The following is a 19,594-nucleotide window of genomic DNA, read 5'->3' as shown; positions in this document are numbered from 1 at the left end:
AACCGATAGGCAGTGCATTTATTATCGTGAGCGGAAGTTACTGGTGCATTACTGGAAAGCTAAATACTCTAACAATTTAGTTCTATAATTGCCTTATTATCAGTACCTCTCATGCCTTATTGCCTACGCCAAAATCTAAACCTTTGCGAAGGGTACATATTCACCCCTGTCTGTTTCTTAGTTTATCTATTTGTTTGCGAGCAACTTTACACAAAAACTACTGTACCGATTTCAACCAAAGTTAGCAGTCAAGTTGGGTATGACCTAAGGATGAATCTGTAACATTTTGGATGAAGTACATCAAAGTAAAAGTACGCAGCAGTACTTTGAGATAATCATAACATTAAGTAAATGGTAAGTATTTTGGTAGTGAAATTTTTGTTTGCAAACAACATTACGCAAAAAATACAGAACCAATTTCAACGAAACTTAGTGGACCTGTGGGATATGACCCAAGGACAAATCCAGTAGATTTTGAAGGAAATACATGGAAGTAAAAGTACGCAGTGGAGTTTAGAGCAAAATAACCCTGATTGGCGTGGCGAAGTCATGCTCTCTAGTGACTGCCCATCAAGTTACATTATGCTTTACAGTAATGACCTTCAAAAGCACCGTAAATAAATGCAAAACACAGAAAATAAATTAAACCCACTCTAAAGGATACTGATTTCTGTAGAATTTTTCTGTATTGACAAATATACAGTATTAACTTGAACTAAAAAAAAAAAACACTGACTTGACTTAAGTTAAAAAGAACTGCAAAAAGTCTTATTTTATGATTTATCTAACGTCGTTGCTAATCATATACTGTATTCTATAATTTTTTTTATTTCTCAATTTGAGATATTACCGCTAGAGTTATTGGGTCCCTTGACTTGCCAGATAGTACTGCATTGGATCCTTTAGTTATGGTTCATTTTTCCTTTGCCTATACATACACTGAATAGTCTGGCCTGTTCTTTCCACATTCTCCTCTGTCCTCATACACCTGACAATACTGAGGTTACCAAGCAATTCTTTGCTCAAGAGGTTAACAACTACACTGTAATTGCTCAGTTGCTACTTTTCTTTTGGTAAGCGGAGAAGAGACTCTTTAGCTATGGTAAGCAGCTCTTCTAGGAGAAGGACACTACAAAATCAAACCATTATTTTCTATTCTTGAGTAGCACCACAGCCTCTGTACCATGGTCTTCCACTGTCTTGGGTTAGAGTTGTCTTGCTTGAGGGTACACCCAGGTACACTACTCTGTTTCCCTATTTCCTTTCCTTACTCAGCTGTTTTCCTTATTAAAGCTCTCGTACTTTTAGCATTCTGCTTATCCAATTAAGGTTGTAGCTTGGCTTTTTATAATAATAATAATAATAATAACTGCCACATGCACATGAAATAAGTGAAGTGCTGGATCGTAAAAGCACAAGTAATTTCGTAAAAACTAATAATTTCTTGTTTTGTTAAATTGCTTCTGCCTCTAGAGAAAAAAGAAAACACTAGCACTCTCTCTCTCTCTATCTCTCTCTCTCTCTCTCTCTCTCTCTCTCTCTCTCTCTCTCTCTCTCTCTCCTTACCTGTTTGTACTCCATCAACTCTATCTTCAACTGCTGAATCTCCTGACGTAACAAGGCGATGGCTTTGCTAGATTTATCTTGGTTGACAGTGACCTTGTTCTTGATGTTGCGAGCTCGGTTAGCATACTTCAGGGTGTTGAGCGTTTCCATGAAGTCCGTGTCGCTGGGAGATACGCAGGCAATCATTAGCGTCCTGCTGTTGCCTGCGGAAAAGAATGCACAGAATTACGAGTAATGTCTATCTATACTTGCGTAGAAATCAAGAAAGGTGACACGTGATGAATATAAAATGTATTATAGCCCTAGAAGGTAAAAGGAAAAAACTTGATTGGAGTTAGTACTTTCATCCATTATGAACATTAACAGACTCTACAATGAGAATACATATACAAAGACATCGTATATATACGGGAGAAGGGGATCAAACAGCTGTCAATTTCTTAATAATTCCGAAAAAGTCAGATTTTAGATAAAAGGATAACACTGGATTAATGTAAAACAGACCAGGGCTAACTATACTTTTATTTTGAACAGACTCTTTTAATTTGACTGACACAGTCGGTTACATTATCGGTTACAACACGGTAATTGTAAATGCTTTGGTCCTCTTGCTATCTGTCAATAATTGACGGAGACTGCACAGTACAGAAAATACCCAACTTACAAACTTAATAGGTTCCAAGAAGCTCTCTGTAAGTCAGGTTTTGTTAACCCTTTTACTCCCAATGGACGTACTGGTACGTTTCACAAAACTCATCCCTTTACTCCCAAGGACGTACCGGTACGTCCTTGCAAAAAAACCGCTATTTACATTTTTTTGCATATTTTTTATAACTTTAAGAGAAACTTCAGGCATTTTCCAAAAGAATGAGACCAACCTGACCTCTCTATGACGAAAATTAAGGCTGTTAGAACAATTTAAAAAAAAATATATTGCAAATTGTGCTTGAAAATAAAAAAAGCCTGGGGGTTAAGGGTTGGAAAATTCCAAATAGCCTGGGAGTAAAGGGTTAAAATTTCGGCCTAGTTTAGGCTTCACCTAACTTGCATGCCTATGATTTTCAACTGCAAAAGACAACAAATAGTCCAGTTTCATATTGCATATATTGTCTTGCTTACTGCATTAAATTACATGATATTGTTTTATTACAATATTTCATAATGAACTTTTGATACAATATTGGAGATTTATGATTTCAGCTCAATATGTGTTTGTATCTCTGAATGTTTAGTTAAGAAGAATTCATATTCAATAAAATGAAGGATGCTATGATTTGTGATGCAGTGACAATAGGCTTTAGAATTGTATTAAAAATATTAATTAAAATCACAAAGTTGCTTATAAATATTAATACAATTGGGTAGTTGAATCAGTAGAACTTCAAAAGTTCAAAGTTGGAGCAAATGTTTTTATGTTGACCAGGCTGACATGAGTCTTTTTATAGTTTATATGACTTATCTGTTTTTGTTGTTGTTAATAGTTTATATAGGACATATCTGTTTTGACGTTGTTACTGTTTTAGAATAATTTATTGTTAATTTGTTCTGATCCTTTATTTATTTCCTTATTTCCTTTCCTCACTGGGCTATTTTTACCTGTTGGAGCCCTTGGGCTTGTAGCATCTTGCTTTTCCAACTAGGGTTGTAGCTTGGCTAGTAATAATAATAATAATAATAATAATAATAATAATATTACTTTGTCACATTTTATCATTAAAAGGTTGAGTAAAAAGTTTTCCGCAGTCAAGTGCATTCTGGGTAATTTTGGTCTCAAATCCCTTTAGGTCCGACGTCTACAACCTGTGACGTCAAGAAGCTACTGAAAACCCAATCGTTCCAATTCATCATCAAATCTCAATAAATTCGCAACTTTAAACAATGCGAAAACTTCATCTCAATATCAAAAGGTTTTCAAAACCCAGTTACAAGTTGTGCTTATTGATTTTTGCTGTGAGCATTCAGTCCAAAATATTGTAATAGTGGAACGTGGAATTTTGCATTCAGGAGAAAATAATGATCAGTTTTCTAACATAAGATTCATCTATTCCTTGTCTTTGAGGGCTTTTATTACTGCTGAAGTTTTGACAGAATCAAAAGCTTTCTCATCGTGCAAATTTAAACAATACAAATATTCACACAGGGCTTAATAACTAACTGCACCAATGTGCCACTCACCTCCGAGTCTCAATATATTTACAAATTTAAACAATGCAAATATTCACACAGGCCTTAATACTGCACCACTGTGCCACTCACCTCCAAGAGAATCCTGCAGCAATCGCGTCAGCTTGGAATCCCTGTAAGGAACGTGGGATGCCCGCTTGCTGACATCCCCCAAGGCTGAAATCACATTTCCTAAGGCTAACTGTAAGAGAAAATAATACAATTTTAAAATACTTTTCTTTACATATAAGGCTCTACTGTTTCTTTCCATATGGAAGGTACAGTACAGCATAGCTCTCGTGAATTACTTTCAAAAACTAAATGCATTCATCAAAATGGGTCTCCTTTTCTTACTAAACATAATTAAGGCAACAAATGCATAAGAAAGGAACAATTAATACAATATATATACTGTATAATGTTTCATTAAGTAAACCCATCCCTTCTTTTATTCAGTATGTAACTTAGTTATCAATGCAAAAATATTTGAGTTATCAGTAAGAAATGAATAAGTTTCAGACTTTGCTCATGAAGGTTTCAATGCCCAACAGGTACAATAAAATAGTGAACAAAACCATACAAAAAAATATCTGAATAAATACTGTATTCTCTCCTTTCCATGAAAGTCTATTTGGATAAAAAATCACTGATTCAAAAATAATTTGTATTTTTCCTTGATATACAAACCTAATATGTGGCAAAGGCCAGTAGGAAACAATGAAAGATTTCAGTACCTAGTGCTTTCGTGCATTTTAATATTGATGAAAGTGCTAGGTACTAAAAATCTTTCATTATTTCCTACTGAATTTTACTCTATATTGAGTCAAGTGATCCTTGTGACAGTAAAGCCTACAAACCTATAGTCAATTTTATTTAGCGAGGCAGATTTGCACCGACTTGCAACAGTGCCCTTTTAGCTCGGAAAAGTTTCCTGATCGCTGATTGGTTAGAATTATCTTGTCCAACCAATCAGCGATCAGGAAACTTTTCGGAGCTACAAGGAAACCGCTGCGAGTCGGTGCAAATCTGTCTCGCTAAATAAAATTGACTATAGGTCCTTTAATATTGTAAGATTCTGGCAAAGGCTGGAAACAGCCAATGAAGAATTATAGGGTTTCTGGAAGCAGCCACCAAGTAGCCACTAATGGTACGGGTCAGTCAACGCACAGAGCTGTAATTTTGATTTTGCCTTGGACTTGCAGGGTGGATGCGGCAGGAACTGAAACCTGAAGGACTTAGGATTGTATAGCTAGGAAAAATACAAATACAAACTCCTCTTAAAATTTGTGATTTGTTCCTTACTACTACAAACTCTCGTCCTTTAGTAGGAGAGTCATCTTTAGGAGGAAGTCCTGATCACCCAACTGGCTGGATAGCAACCCTGGATTGCCATTCTCAGTCTGGGAAGGAGAGCAGAGCCAAGGATCCTTGCATCCCGTGACCCAAGGCTGTATGACCAGAAAGTTTTTCATAAAAGAACAATGTTCCCTTTAAGGACTTAACTGTCACACTACTCTTTGTAAGGAGTGTGGAGATTCTACACTTATAATAATTTGATTAATGTACCGGAAGCTGAGGAAGACCTTGATGTGCTCATTAATGAATTCAGTGTGTTTGAAGTCGAATCTATCATTAAAAAACTTAAGAAATGGAAAGACCCTGGATATGATGGAATAGCTTCTGAGATGATATTGGCAAAAAATGAAGTGACCCCAAGAATGCTGACAAGATTATTTTGTGGCGTGAAGAGGCAAAACCTGATGAATGGGAGCTAGTAGTGTTTATGGAAATGGCATAAAAAGGAGCTTTAACTGATTGAAATAATTACAGAGGCATAAAACTTAAGTCTGTTGTCATGAAAATGTAGATTACACTTATTCTAAAGAGATTCGAGAGAAAGATTGATGAAAAGCTGAGAGATGAACAAGCAGGTTTTAGCAAAAGTAGAGGTTGTAGTGACCAAATTTTAATTTTGAGACATGTTGCATAGCAATGTGTAGAGTATAGAAATCCACTTTTGATGGTATTTGTGGACTATATAAAAAGCCTTTGTGTGCACTGGCCAATTTTGTGGAGAGCCCTACCTCATTATGGAGATTGTCTTAAATATGTAAATTTGATTACTGTAATTCTGGCTTTGAACATAGCAAGTGAAAAGTAAATGTTAGTGTAATGCTATCAAATGAATTTCCTGTGAACAGTGGAGTACTCCAAGGGAATGTGTTGTCACCTATGTTGTTTATCCTCTTCATGGATTTTGTTATGCATAGAACAGTTGGGGATGGTGGAGAAGGATTGGACTGAATTGGTAATAGGAAATTAGCTAACCTAGAGTATGCTGATGATGCTGTCCTTATTAGCAGAACACCATAGGACTTGCAAAGCTTGCTTACCAGAATACATGAAATCATAAAATATCAGATGAGATTGGGCTCAACATAAATAGAAGAAAGACAGAGAGGAAGAGAATGGCATATGAAATGGAAGATGAAATATCATTGGAAGGCGATTGAAATATCAGTGAAAAACTTCAAGCCGTCGAGAACACGTCTGTGCACCTCGACAGCCCAAATCAGAATGAAGGTTATGCACTGACAGACCCATATCACCACTGGGTACTGAGTGGTTCCTGGTCCCTCCCAGAACTTCTATAACTCTTCATTGGCCGTTTACAGCTTTTAACAGAATCTTACTAAAGGACGAGGTCTGTATTTGTGTAGGAACAAACAGCTATTTTTGTTAAGATTAAAGTTATTTTCTGTGGAGATTCAAAGCAATCATCTCTTTCCATCAAGTCACTGGCGGCCAGAAACTCTTATCGCTCTAATCCTTCGGTCACGGATAATCGCTTCTGATCTACGGTAATACTGTCCTTTAGAAATGCATCCAAAACAGTACAGTATTTTGGTAAATTAACTCAAGCAGTATTTACCAACTCTTAAGGGCCTTTTTGCTTCCAATTAATCAGCATAGTTAGCAACAATTAAAGTTCAGAACCTCCAAGATGTCTCAATGTATTGGAAAGGTATTCTTCATATGCAGAGAACATTTATTACGACTTTTAGTAATGTTCGATTTCTATTAACCACTTTTAATACTACAGTACTCCCAACCCTGCCATGGACTGCAATTAGCTTGTTAAATGTACCACACATAGACTATTTGAAATCACTAACCAGACCACAATTGATGGAAATTCCTTCCCGAGCTCTTTCGCCCGTAGCACCAGTTCTTTTCAGACGCTCCGATCCAGCCAGATCGACGAAATGGAACTTGGCTGTCAGCGTTTCGAACTCAGGAACTTCTTCTGGGTTTTCTGGGTCCTGGAAAAAAGGTCAATCATTAATAATGATTTACATCGATTTATTATTTTAAGTTTTAATTTCCTTTCAAATTTAGTGACTTGAGATATACAAATATCTGTCCGTGCCATATATCTGCTTTTAAATTTCAATTTCATATCATTACTGTATGTCTAATCATAATACAGGAATACCAACATTGTTACCATCCTTGTTTATTTTGGGGACTCCATTTTCAGTCCTTATCTAGTTCACTAAGGTACTAGTAATTGTTACCTGTACTGTATAGAAGGTATATCCATAGTTAACTATACAGGAGGAGGCTGATCTCATTCAAGGTATGAACTGTTAACTGTATATAAAGCGTAACCAATCAAAGATGACAACGCCTCTCACCTGTAGAGGAGCCAGCCTCTGTTGTTTGACTAGAAGGGTGAATATGGCGTGCGACCTGGAGGACTGGGTGTTCATGTTAGTCGACCCAGTCGTTCGGGACAGAGCACCAGCCCGCAGACACTGCATGGTCTCCTCCATCGACGTGACAGTCCGCGTCGAGATGCCAGTGACGTAGATCCCTCCGCCAGCGTCTTCGTGAATACGAACACCGGCTTTACCAGAACCCTGAAAAAGAACGGAGATTTAAGGCACAAATAATCTCGGAGAGATTAGGATAAGTTAAGGTAAAAAAATGATGGTAAAGCACAGTAACTTCTATAAACACTTCTGAGACAACAAGAACACAGGATAATTTATAGAAACACTCTTGAGACAAGAACACATGATGACTTCTAGAAACGATTCTGAGACAACAAGAACACAGGATAATTTATAGAAGCACTTTTGAGACAAGAACATATGATAACTTCTAGAAACAATTCTGAGACAACAAGAACGCAGGATAATTTATAGAAACACTCTTGAGACAAGAGCACATGATAATTTCTAGAAACACTTCAGAAACAACAACAACACATGATAACTTCTAGAAACAATTCTGAGACAACAAGAACACATGATAACTTCTAGAAACATTTCAGAGACAAGAACACATGATAACTTCTAGAAACACTTCTGAGTCATGACCTCATGATAACTTCTAGAAACACTTCAGACACAACAACAACACACGATAACTTCTAGAAACACTTCTGAGACAAGAACACATATCTTCTAGAAACACTTTTGAGACAACAGAATCAAAATTTGAATTTATGGCATATGGTTGGTGAGGAGGCCTTGTGCCGGAGTCAGGAGGGCCAATCAGTGGTTGGGGCTACTGGGGAGGAACTCTACTTTTGCACAAAAGTAGAAAAAGTTGGAAGGAGCTTGTATAACGAGATGGATGAACAGAAATATGAACGAAGGTAAGAAAAGCTAAAAAGTAGGTGCAAGGAGTTAGGTTATAGACAAGGGAACTCTAAATCTTAAAGCCAAGATATGAAATTACAGAGTATGTAAATGAGAATGCGATAGGAAATTATAGTATTGGAAAATCCTAACTTTAAATAATTATGGTCTCTCTCTTTCTCTTTCTCTCTCTCTCTCTCTCTCTCTCTCTCTCTCTCTCTCTCTCTCTCTCTCTCTCTCTCTCAGCAGAACAGACCTCAGACATGCCCTTCCACTTGCATCCTTTAATGGTCAATCTATGCCAGTCTATACCCTCAAAATTTCTTAGTTCGTCAATCCATCATCGTCTCTTCCTTCCCCTGCTTCTTTCACAATTTCTAGGGACCCATTCTGTTATTCTGAACGTCCATATATTATCTGTCATTCTCATAATGTCCTGCCAATGTCCATTTCTTTTTCTTACAAATTGTTAGAATATCCTCTACTTTAGTTTGCTCTCGTATCCATGTTGCTCTTTTTCTGTCTCTTAGTGTTATTCCCATCATTATTCTTTCCACAATACTGAGTTGTAACTAGCTTATGTTCTAAGGCTTTATTCAGGCTCCAAGTTTCTGATGCAGAAGTTAATACTGGTAGGATCATATCTCATTAAATATTTCACTTTTTAGAGAAAGTGGCATTTTACTTTTCATATAAAGTTGGAAAAGCTTCATGAAGAATATCCTTGGAATAAAATTGATTTTTCCCATAAAAAAACAAGGCTTCTTAGAAGTAACAAAACAAACAAACAATTATTCAGTGGCTACTTTCCTCTTGATAAGGGTAGAAGAGACTCTTTAGCTATGGTAAGCAGCTCTTCTAGGAGGAGGACACTCCAAAATCAAACCATTGTTCTCTGGTCTTGGATAGTGCCATAGCCTCTGTACTATGGTCTTCCACTGTCTTGGGTTAGAGTTCTCTTGCTTGAGGGTACACTCGGGCACTCTATTCAATCTAATTTCTCTTCCTCTGGTTTAGTTAAAGATTTTATAGTTTAATTAGGAAGTATTTATTCTAATGTTACTGTTCTTAATATTCTATTTTTCCTTGTTTCCTTTCCTCACTGGGCTATTTTCCATGTAGGGGCCCCTGGGCTTATAGCACCTTGCTTTTCCAACTAGGGTTGCAGCTTAGCAAATAATAATAATAATAATAATAATAATAATATCTTCTCAATTAATTAGACCATTGTTTATATATCTTGTTGGTTAAACTAACATCTTCAACACAGAAAACAGCCAAATGTCATTTATATCAAATTTCGACAAACGCCCAGCCCTTAATCTCCCATCAGACGTGGGAGGATGAATTGCTAACGGTCGCCAATCAAGAACAGGATTATTTTCGCCTTTATGACGTAAAGCATAAAGGGTCCTATTCGCTTGTTTAATGCAGGTCTGGGAAAACGGACATTGCATTCAGCAAGCTCATCTCGACTTTAAGTCAATGTACAATAAGGGTTATTTTTCCTTGCTTAAACCAACCCAGACGGTATTGTTCGCCCCTAAACATCCCATCCCTCCCCCCTTTACCCGGCATGACTGCAATAACCCCCTCCCCCCTTTTAAATCCATTCAAATTTAAAGAGACAGACAGCCGTGCATTGTTAGGGAGCTCGACAATGGACACGTGACACGACCCTAGGGGGAGAGATTCGTGACGTAATCCCTAGAAGGGAAGAATGTAAACAAAAGATTGATAGTCAAACGAGTGTCTTTAGTTTTAGATAGTGTTTTGTTTTTAATTCCTGGATTTTTGGATCGTAGGAGAAAGTTGCCATTCAAAATATAATTGAAACTTGAGTCTTTAGTTTTAGATAGGGTTTTGTTTTTAATTCCTGGATTTTTGGATCGTAGGAGAAAGTTGCCATTCAAAATATAATTGAAACTTGAGTCTTTAGTTTTAGATAGGGTTTTGTTTTTAATTCCTGGATTTTTGGATCGTAGGAGAAAGTTGCCATTCAAAATATAAATGAAACTTGAGTCTTTAGTTTTCGATAGTGTTTTGTTTTTAATTCCTGGATTTTTGGATCGTAGGAGAAAGTTGCCATTCAAAATATAATTGAAACTTGAGTCTTTAGTTTTAGATAGTGTTTTGTTTTTAATTCCTGGATTTTAGAATCGTTGAAGAAAGTTGCCATTCAAAATATAAATGAAACTTGAGTCTTTAGTTTTAGATAGGGTTTTGTTTTTAATTCCTGGATTTTTGGATCGTAGGAGAAAGTTGCCATTCAAAATATAAATGAAACTTGAGTCTTTAGTTTTCGATAGTGTTTTGTTTTTAATTCCTGGATTTTTGGATCGTAGGAGAAAGTTGCCATTCAAAATATAATTGAAACTTGAGTCTTTAGTTTTAGATAGGGTTTTGTTTTTAATTCCTGGATTTTTGGATCGTAGGAGAAAGTTGCCATTCAAAATATAAATGAAACTTGAGTCTTTAGTTTTAGATAGGGTTTTGTTTTTAATTCCTGGATTTTTGGATCGTAGGAGAAAGTTGCCATTCAAAATATAATTGAAACTTGAGTCTTTAGTTTTAGATAGGGTTTTGTTTTTAATTCCTGGATTTTTGGATCGTAGGAGAAAGTTGCCATTCAAAATATAAATGAAACTTGAGTCTTTAGTTTTCGATAGTGTTTTGTTTTTAATTCCTGGATTTTTGGATCGTAGGAGAAAGTTGCCATTCAAAATATAAATGAAACTTGAGTCTTTAGTTTTCGATAGTGTTTTGTTTTTAATTCCTGGATTTTAGAATCGTTGAAGAAAGTTGCCATTCAAAATATAATTGAAACTTGAGTCTTTAGTTTTAGATAGTGTTTTGTTTTTAATTCCTGGATTTTTGGATCGTAGGAGAAAGTTGCCATTCAAAATATAATTGAAACTTGAGTCTTTAGTTTTAGATAGGGTTTTGTTTTTAATTCCTGGATTTTAGAATCGTTGAAGAAAGTTGCCATTCAAAATATAATTGAAACTTGAGTCTTTAGTTTTAGATAGGGTTTTGTTTTTAATTCCTGGATTTTAGAATCGTTGAAGAAAGTTGCCATTCAAAATATAATTGAAACTTGAGTCTTTAGTTTTAGATAGGGTTTTGTTTTTAATTCCTGGATTTTTTAATCGTTGAAGAAAGTTGCCATTCAAAATATAAATGAAACTTGAGTCTTTAGTTTTAGATAGTGTTTTGTTTTTAATTCCTGGATTTTAGAATCGTTGAAGAAAGTTGCCATTCAAAATATAAATGAAACTTGAGTCTTTAGTTTTAGATAGTGTTTTGTTTTTAATTCCTGGATTTTTGGATCGTAGGAGAAAGTTGCCATTCAAAATATAATTGAAACTTGAGTCTTTAGTTTTAGATAGTGTTTTGTTTTTAATTCCTGGATTTTTGGATCGTAGGAGAAAGTTGCCATTCAAAATATAATTGAAACTTGAGTCTTTAGTTTTAGATAGGGTTTTGTTTTTAATTCCTGGATTTTTGGATCGTAGGAGAAAGTTGCCATTCAAAATATAATTGAAACTTGAGTCTTTAGTTTTAGATAGGGTTTTGTTTTTAATTCCTGGATTTTTGGATCGTAGGAGAAAGTTGCCATTCAAAATATAAATGAAACTTGAGTCTTTAGTTTTCGATAGTGTTTTGTTTTTAATTCCTGGATTTTTGGATCGTAGGAGAAAGTTGCCATTCAAAATATAATTGAAACTTGAGTCTTTAGTTTTAGATAGGGTTTTGTTTTTAATTCCTGGATTTTTGGATCGTAGGAGAAAGTTGCCATTCAAAATATAATTGAAACTTGAGTCTTTAGTTTTAGATAGGGTTTTGTTTTTAATTCCTGGATTTTTGGATCGTAGGAGAAAGTTGCCATTCAAAATATAAATGAAACTTGAGTCTTTAGTTTTCGATAGTGTTTTGTTTTTAATTCCTGGATTTTTGGATCGTAGGAGAAAGTTGCCATTCAAAATATAAATGAAACTTGAGTCTTTAGTTTTCGATAGTGTTTTGTTTTTAATTCCTGGATTTTAGAATCGTTGAAGAAAGTTGCCATTCAAAATATAATTGAAACTTGAGTCTTTAGTTTTAGATAGTGTTTTGTTTTTAATTCCTGGATTTTTGGATCGTAGGAGAAAGTTGCCATTCAAAATATAATTGAAACTTGAGTCTTTAGTTTTAGATAGGGTTTTGTTTTTAATTCCTGGATTTTAGAATCGTTGAAGAAAGTTGCCATTCAAAATATAATTGAAACTTGAGTCTTTAGTTTTAGATAGGGTTTTGTTTTTAATTCCTGGATTTTAGAATCGTTGAAGAAAGTTGCCATTCAAAATATAATTGAAACTTGAGTCTTTAGTTTTAGATAGGGTTTTGTTTTTAATTCCTGGATTTTTTAATCGTTGAAGAAAGTTGCCATTCAAAATATAAATGAAACTTGAGTCTTTAGTTTTAGATAGTGTTTTGTTTTTAATTCCTGGATTTTAGAATCGTTGAAGAAAGTTGCCATTCAAAATATAAATGAAACTTGAGTCTTTAGTTTTAGATAGTGTTTTGTTTTTAATTCCTGGATTTTTGGATCGTAGGAGAAATTGCCATTCAAAATATAATTGAAACTTGAGTCTTTAGTTTTAGATAGGGTTTTGTTTTTAATTCCTGGATTTTTGGATCGTAGGAGAAAGTTGCCATTCAAAATATAAATGAAACTTGAGTCTTTAGTTTTCGATAGTGTTTTGTTTTTAATTCCTGGATTTTTGGATCGTAGGAGAAAGTTGCCATTCAAAATATAAATGAAACTTGAGTCTTTAGTTTTCGATAGTGTTTTGTTTTTAATTCCTGGATTTTAGAATCGTTGAAGAAAGTTGCCATTCAAAATATAATTGAAACTTGAGTCTTTAGTTTTAGATAGTGTTTTGTTTTTAATTCCTGGATTTTTGGATCGTAGGAGAAAGTTGCCATTCAAAATATAATTGAAACTTGAGTCTTTAGTTTTAGATAGGGTTTTGTTTTTAATTCCTGGATTTTAGAATCGTTGAAGAAAGTTGCCATTCAAAATATAATTGAAACTTGAGTCTTTAGTTTTAGATAGGGTTTTGTTTTTAATTCCTGGATTTTAGAATCGTTGAAGAAAGTTGCCATTCAAAATATAATTGAAACTTGAGTCTTTAGTTTTAGATAGGGTTTTGTTTTTAATTCCTGGATTTTTTAATCGTTGAAGAAAGTTGCCATTCAAAATATAAATGAAACTTGAGTCTTTAGTTTTAGATAGTGTTTTGTTTTTAATTCCTGGATTTTAGAATCGTTGAAGAAAGTTGCCATTCAAAATATAATTGAAACTTGAGTCTTTAGTTTTAGATAGGGTTTTGTTTTTAATTCCTGGATTTTAGAATCGTTGAAGAAAGTTGCCATTCAAAATATAATTGAAACTTGAGTCTTTAGTTTTAGATAGGGTTTTGTTTTTAATTCCTGGATTTTAGAATCGTTGAAGAAAGTTGCCATTCAAAATATAATTGAAACTTGAGTCTTTAGTTTTAGATAGGGTTTTGTTTTTAATTCCTGGATTTTAGAATCGTTGAAGAAAGTTGCCATTCAAAATATAATTGAAACTTGAGTCTTTAGTTTTCGATAGTGTTTTGTTTTTAATTCCTGGATTTTAGAATCGTTGAAGAAAGTTGCCATTCAAAATATAATTGAAACTTGAGTCTTTAGTTTTCGATAGTGTTTTGTTTTTAATTCCTGGATTTTAGAATCGTTGAAGAAAGTTGCCATTCAAAATATAAATGAAACTTGAGTCTTTAGTTTTCGAGAGTGTTTTGTTTTTAATTCCTGGATTTTTGGATCGTAGGAGAAAGTTGCCATTCAAAATATAAATGAAACTTGAGTCTTTAGTTTTCGAGAGTGTTTTGTTTTTAATTCCTGGATTTTAGAATCGTTGAAGAAAGTTGCCATTCAAAATATAAATGAAACTTGAGTCTTTAGTTTTCGAGAGTGTTTTGTTTTTAATTCCTGGATTTTAGAATCGTTGAAGAAAGTTGCCATTCAAAATATAAATGAAACTTGAGTCTTTAGTTTTAGATAGTGTTTTGTTTTTAATTCCTGGATTTTTGGATCGTAGGAGAAAGTTGCCATTCAAAATATAAATGAAACTTGAGTCTTTAGTTTTCGATAGTGTTTTGTTTTTAATTCCTGGATTTTTGGATCGTAGGAGAAAGTTGCCATTCAAAATATAAATGAAACTTGAGTCTTTAGTTTTCGATAGTGTTTTGTTTTTAATTCCTGGATTTTAGAATCGTTGAAGAAAGTTGCCATTCAAAATATAAATGAAACTTGAGTCTTTAGTTTTAGATAGTGTTTTGTTTTTAATTCCTGGATTTTAGAATCGTTGAAGAAAGTTGCCATTCAAAATATAAATGAAACTTGAGTCTTTAGTTTTAGATAGTGTTTTGCTTTAATTCCTGGATTTTAGAATCGTTGAAGAAAGTTGCCATTCAAAATATAAATGAAACTTGAGTCTTTAGTTTTCGATAGTGTTTTGTTTTTAATTCCTGGATTTTAGAATCGTTGAAGAAAGTTGCCATTCAAAATATAATTGAAACTTGAGTCTTTAGTTTTAGATAGTGTTTTGTTTTTAATTCCTGGATTTTTGGATCGTAGGAGAAAGTTGCCATTCAAAATATAAATGAAACTTGAGTCTTTAGTTTTAGATAGGGTTTTGTTTTTAATTCCTGGATTTTAGAATCGTTGAAGAAAGTTGCCATTCAAAATATAATTGAAACTTGAGTCTTTAGTTTTAGATAGGGTTTTGTTTTTAATTCCTGGATTTTAGAATCGTTGAAGAAAGTTGCCATTCAAAATATAATTGAAACTTGAGTCTTTAGTTTTAGATAGGGTTTTGTTTTTAATTCCTGGATTTTTTAATCGTTGAAGAAAGTTGCCATTCAAAATATAAATGAAACTTGAGTCTTTAGTTTTAGATAGTGTTTTGTTTTTAATTCCTGGATTTTAGAATCGTTGAAGAAAGTTGCCATTCAAAATATAAATGAAACTTGAGTCTTTAGTTTTAGATAGGGTTTTGTTTTTAATTCCTGGATTTTAGAATCGTTGAAGAAAGTTGCCATTCAAAATATAATTGAAACTTGAGTCTTTAGTTTTAGATAGGGTTTTGTTTTTAATTCCTGGATTTTAGAATCGTTGAAGAAAGTTGCCATTCAAAATATAATTGAAACTTGAGTCTTTAGTTTTAGATAGGGTTTTGTTTTTAATTCCTGGATTTTTTAATCGTTGAAGAAAGTTGCCATTCAAAATATAAATGAAACTTGAGTCTTTAGTTTTAGATAGTGTTTTGTTTTTAATTCCTGGATTTTTTAATCGTTGAAGAAAGTTGCCATTCAAAATATAAATGAAACTTGAGTCTTTAGTTTTCGAGAGTGTTTTGTTTTTAATTCCTGGATTTTAGAATCGTTGAAGAAAGTTGCCATTCAAAATATAAATGAAACTTGAGTCTTTAGTTTTCGAGAGTGTTTTGTTTTTAATTCCTGGATTTTTGGATCGTTGAAGAAAGTTGCCATTCAAAATATAAATGAAACTTGAGTCTTTAGTTTTCGATAGTGTTTTGTTTTTAATTCCTGGATTTTAGAATCGTTGGAGAAAGTTGCCATTCAAAATATAAATGAAACTTGAGTCTTTAGTTTTCGATAGTGTTTTGTTTTAATTCCTGGATTTTTGGATCGTAGGAGAAAGTTGCCATTCAAAATATAATTGAAACTTGAGTCTTTAGTTTTAGATAGTGTTTTGTTTTTAATTCCTGGATTTTTGGATCGTTGAAGAAAGTTGCCATTCAAAATATAAATGAAACTTGAGTCTTTAGTTTTCGATAGTGTTTTGTTTTTAATTCCTGGATTTTAGAATCGTTGGAGAAAGTTGCCATTCAAAATATAAATGAAACTTGAGTCTTTAGTTTTAGATAGGGTTTTGTTTTTAATTCCTGGATTTTAGAATCGTTGAAGAAAGTTGCCATTCAAAATATAAATGAAACTTGAGTCTTTAGTTTTAGATAGGGTTTTGTTTTTAATTCCTGGATTTTAGAATCGTTGAAGAAAGTTGCCATTCAAAATATAATTGAAACTTGAGTCTTTAGTTTTAGATAGGGTTTTGTTTTTAATTCCTGGATTTTAGAATCGTTGAAGAAAGTTGCCATTCAAAATATAATTGAAACTTGAGTCTTTAGTTTTAGATAGGGTTTTGTTTTTAATTCCTGGATTTTAGAATCGTTGAAGAAAGTTGCCATTCAAAATATAATTGAAACTTGAGTCTTTAGTTTTAGATAGGGTTTTGTTTTTAATTCCTGGATTTTAGAATCGTTGAAGAAAGTTGCCATTCAAAATATAATTGAAACTTGAGTCTTTAGTTTTAGATAGGGTTTTGTTTTTAATTCCTGGATTTTTTAATCGTTGAAGAAAGTTGCCATTCAAAATATAATTGAAACTTGAGTCTTTAGTTTTAGATAGGGTTTTGTTTTTAATTCCTGGATTTTAGAATCGTTGAAGAAAGTTGCCATTCAAAATATAATTGAAACTTGAGTCTTTAGTTTTCGATAGTGTTTTGTTTTTAATTCCTGGCTTTTAGAATCGTTGAAGAAAGTTGCCATTCAAAATATAAATGAAACTTGAGTCTTTAGTTTTCGATAGTGTTTTGTTTTTAATTCCTGGATTTTAGAATCGTTGAAGAAAGTTGCCATTCAAAATATAAATGAAACTTGAGTCTTTAGTTTTCGAGAGTGTTTTGTTTTTAATTCCTGGATTTTTGGATCGTAGGAGAAAGTTGCCATTCAAAATATAAATGAAACTTGAGTCTTTAGTTTTAGATAGGGTTTTGTTTTTAATTCCTGGATTTTTGGATCGTAGGAGAAAGTTGCCATTCAAAATATAAATGAAACTTGAGTCTTTAGTTTTCGATAGTGTTTTGTTTTTAATTCCTGGATTTTAGAATCGTTGAAGAAAGTTGCCATTCAAAATATAATTGAAACTTGAGTCTTTAGTTTTCGATAGTGTTTTGTTTTTAATTCCTGGATTTTAGAATCGTTGAAGAAAGTTGCCATTCAAAATATAAATGAAACTTGAGTCTTTAGTTTTCGAGAGTGTTTTGTTTTTAATTCCTGGATTTTAGAATCGTTGAAGAAAGTTGCCATTCAAAATATAAATGAAACTTGAGTCTTTAGTTTTCGAGAGTGTTTTGTTTTTAATTCCTGGATTTTAGAATCGTTGAAGAAAGTTGCCATTCAAAATATAAATGAAACTTGAGTCTTTAGTTTTAGATAGTGTTTTGTTTTTAATTCCTGGATTTTTGGATCGTAGGAGAAAGTTGCCATTCAAAATATAAATGAAACTTGAGTCTTTAGTTTTCGATAGTGTTTTGTTTTTAATTCCTGGATTTTTGGATCGTAGGAGAAAGTTGCCATTCAAAATATAAATGAAACTTGAGTCTTTAGTTTTCGATAGTGTTTTGTTTTTAATTCCTGGATTTTAGAATCGTTGAAGAAAGTTGCCATTCAAAATATAAATGAAACTTGAGTCTTTAGTTTTAGATAGTGTTTTGTTTTTAATTCCTGGATTTTAGAATCGTTGAAGAAAGTTGCCATTCAAAATATAAATGAAACTTGAGTCTTTAGTTTTAGATAGTGTTTTGTTTTTAATTCCTGGATTTTAGAATCGTTGAAGAAAGTTGCCATTCAAAATATAAATGAAACTTGAGTCTTTAGTTTTCGATAGTGTTTTGTTTTTAATTCCTGGATTTTTGGATCGTAGGAGAAAGTTGCCATTCAAAATATAAATGAAACTTGAGTCTTTAGTTTTCGATAGTGTTTTGTTTTTAATTCCTGGATTTTAGAATCGTTGAAGAAAGTTGCCATTCAAAATATAAATGAAACTTGAGTCTTTAGTTTTCGAGAGTGTTTTGTTTTTAATTCCTGGATTTTAGAATCGTTGAAGAAAGTTGCCATTCAAAATATAAATGAAACTTGAGTCTTTAGTTTTAGATAGTGTTTTGTTTTTAATTCCTGGATTTTTGGATCGTAGGAGAAAGTTGCCATTCAAAATATAAATGAAACTTGAGTCTTTAGTTTTCGATAGTGTTTTGTTTTTAATTCCTGGATTTTAGAATCGTTGAAGAAAGTTGCCATTCAAAATATAAATGAAACTTGAGTCTTTAGTTTTCGAGAGTGTTTTGTTTTTAATTCCTGGATTTTAGAATCGTTGAAGAAAGTTGCCATTCAAAATATAAATGAAACTTGAGTCTTTAGTTTTAGATAGTGTTTTGTTTTTAATTCCTGGATTTTTGGATCGTAGGAGAAAGTTGCCATTCAAAATATAAATGAAACTTGAGTCTTTAGTTTTCGATAGTGTTTTGTTTTTAATTCCTGGATTTTTGGATCGTTGAAGAAAGTTGCCATTCAAAATATAAATGAAACTTGAGTCTTTAGTTTTCGATAGTGTTTTGTTTTTAATTCCTGGATTTTAGAATCGTTGGAGAAAGTTGCCATTCAAAATATAAATGAAACTTGAGTCTTTAGTTTTCGATAGTGTTTTGTTTTAATTCCTGGATTTTTTAATCGGAGAATTTCCATTTAAAATTTTAATAAATAATGGCAATAAAAATAATCGTAAGAAAATAGCAATACCCAAGATGACAGTAGGGAAAATGATAGTAAATATATATTGCAAAGTATTCAAAATGACTGAACATGGCAGTAGCCCAAATGACAGTACTGAAAAAACGGCTATTTAGTACGTCAGTCTAAGATGTTGGTAAAAAATCTAAGTATATACTAAATGGGGAGGGAGAGAGAGAGAGTGTAATGGTGATATATGTGACAGTAATGGTCATATATGAAGATATATGGGTATTTATAAGGGGAGAGAGATATAAATATAAAAATTAAAAATATATAGAACTGTACAGATGGTAATCACGAAACCTATTAGCTACCCAGTCTCTCTTTCTAATTACCTCAATTATTATTATTATTATTATTATTATTATTATTATTAATTGCTAAGCTACAACCCTAATTGGAAAAGCAGGATGCTATAAGCCAAGGGACTCCAACAGGGAAAATAGCCCAGTGAGGAAAGGAAACAAGGAAAAATAAAATATCTTAAGGGCAGTAACAATATTAAAAAAAATATTTCTTAAATAAACTATAAAATCTT

General features: G+C 32.9%; 1 protein-coding gene across 6 annotated transcripts in view; it reads right to left on the bottom strand.

Moving 5' to 3' along the window:
- Klp31E (kinesin-like protein 31E) overlaps nt 1–19,594 on the bottom strand; it is a 114,920-nt gene that overhangs the window by 41,359 nt on the left and 53,967 nt on the right. For all 6 annotated transcript variants that reach the window (XM_068358092.1, XM_068358093.1, XM_068358098.1 and 3 more), the window contains exons 4-7: nt 7,428–7,652; nt 6,906–7,052; nt 3,823–3,931; nt 1,567–1,769 (exon numbers count right to left, since the gene is read on the bottom strand). In XM_068358092.1, coding sequence (XP_068214193.1) covers nt 1,567–1,769; nt 3,823–3,931; nt 6,906–7,052; nt 7,428–7,652 — 684 coding nt within the window. The remainder of the gene's footprint in view (nt 1–1,566; nt 1,770–3,822; nt 3,932–6,905; nt 7,053–7,427; nt 7,653–19,594) is intronic.

Source organism: Palaemon carinicauda, chromosome 34 (assembly GCF_036898095.1).
Source record: "Palaemon carinicauda isolate YSFRI2023 chromosome 34, ASM3689809v2, whole genome shotgun sequence".
NCBI classification, from domain to species: Eukaryota; Metazoa; Arthropoda; class Malacostraca; order Decapoda; family Palaemonidae; genus Palaemon; species Palaemon carinicauda.
Note: the sequence above shows the minus strand (reverse complement) of the source record. Positions and strands in the feature narration are given on the sequence as shown.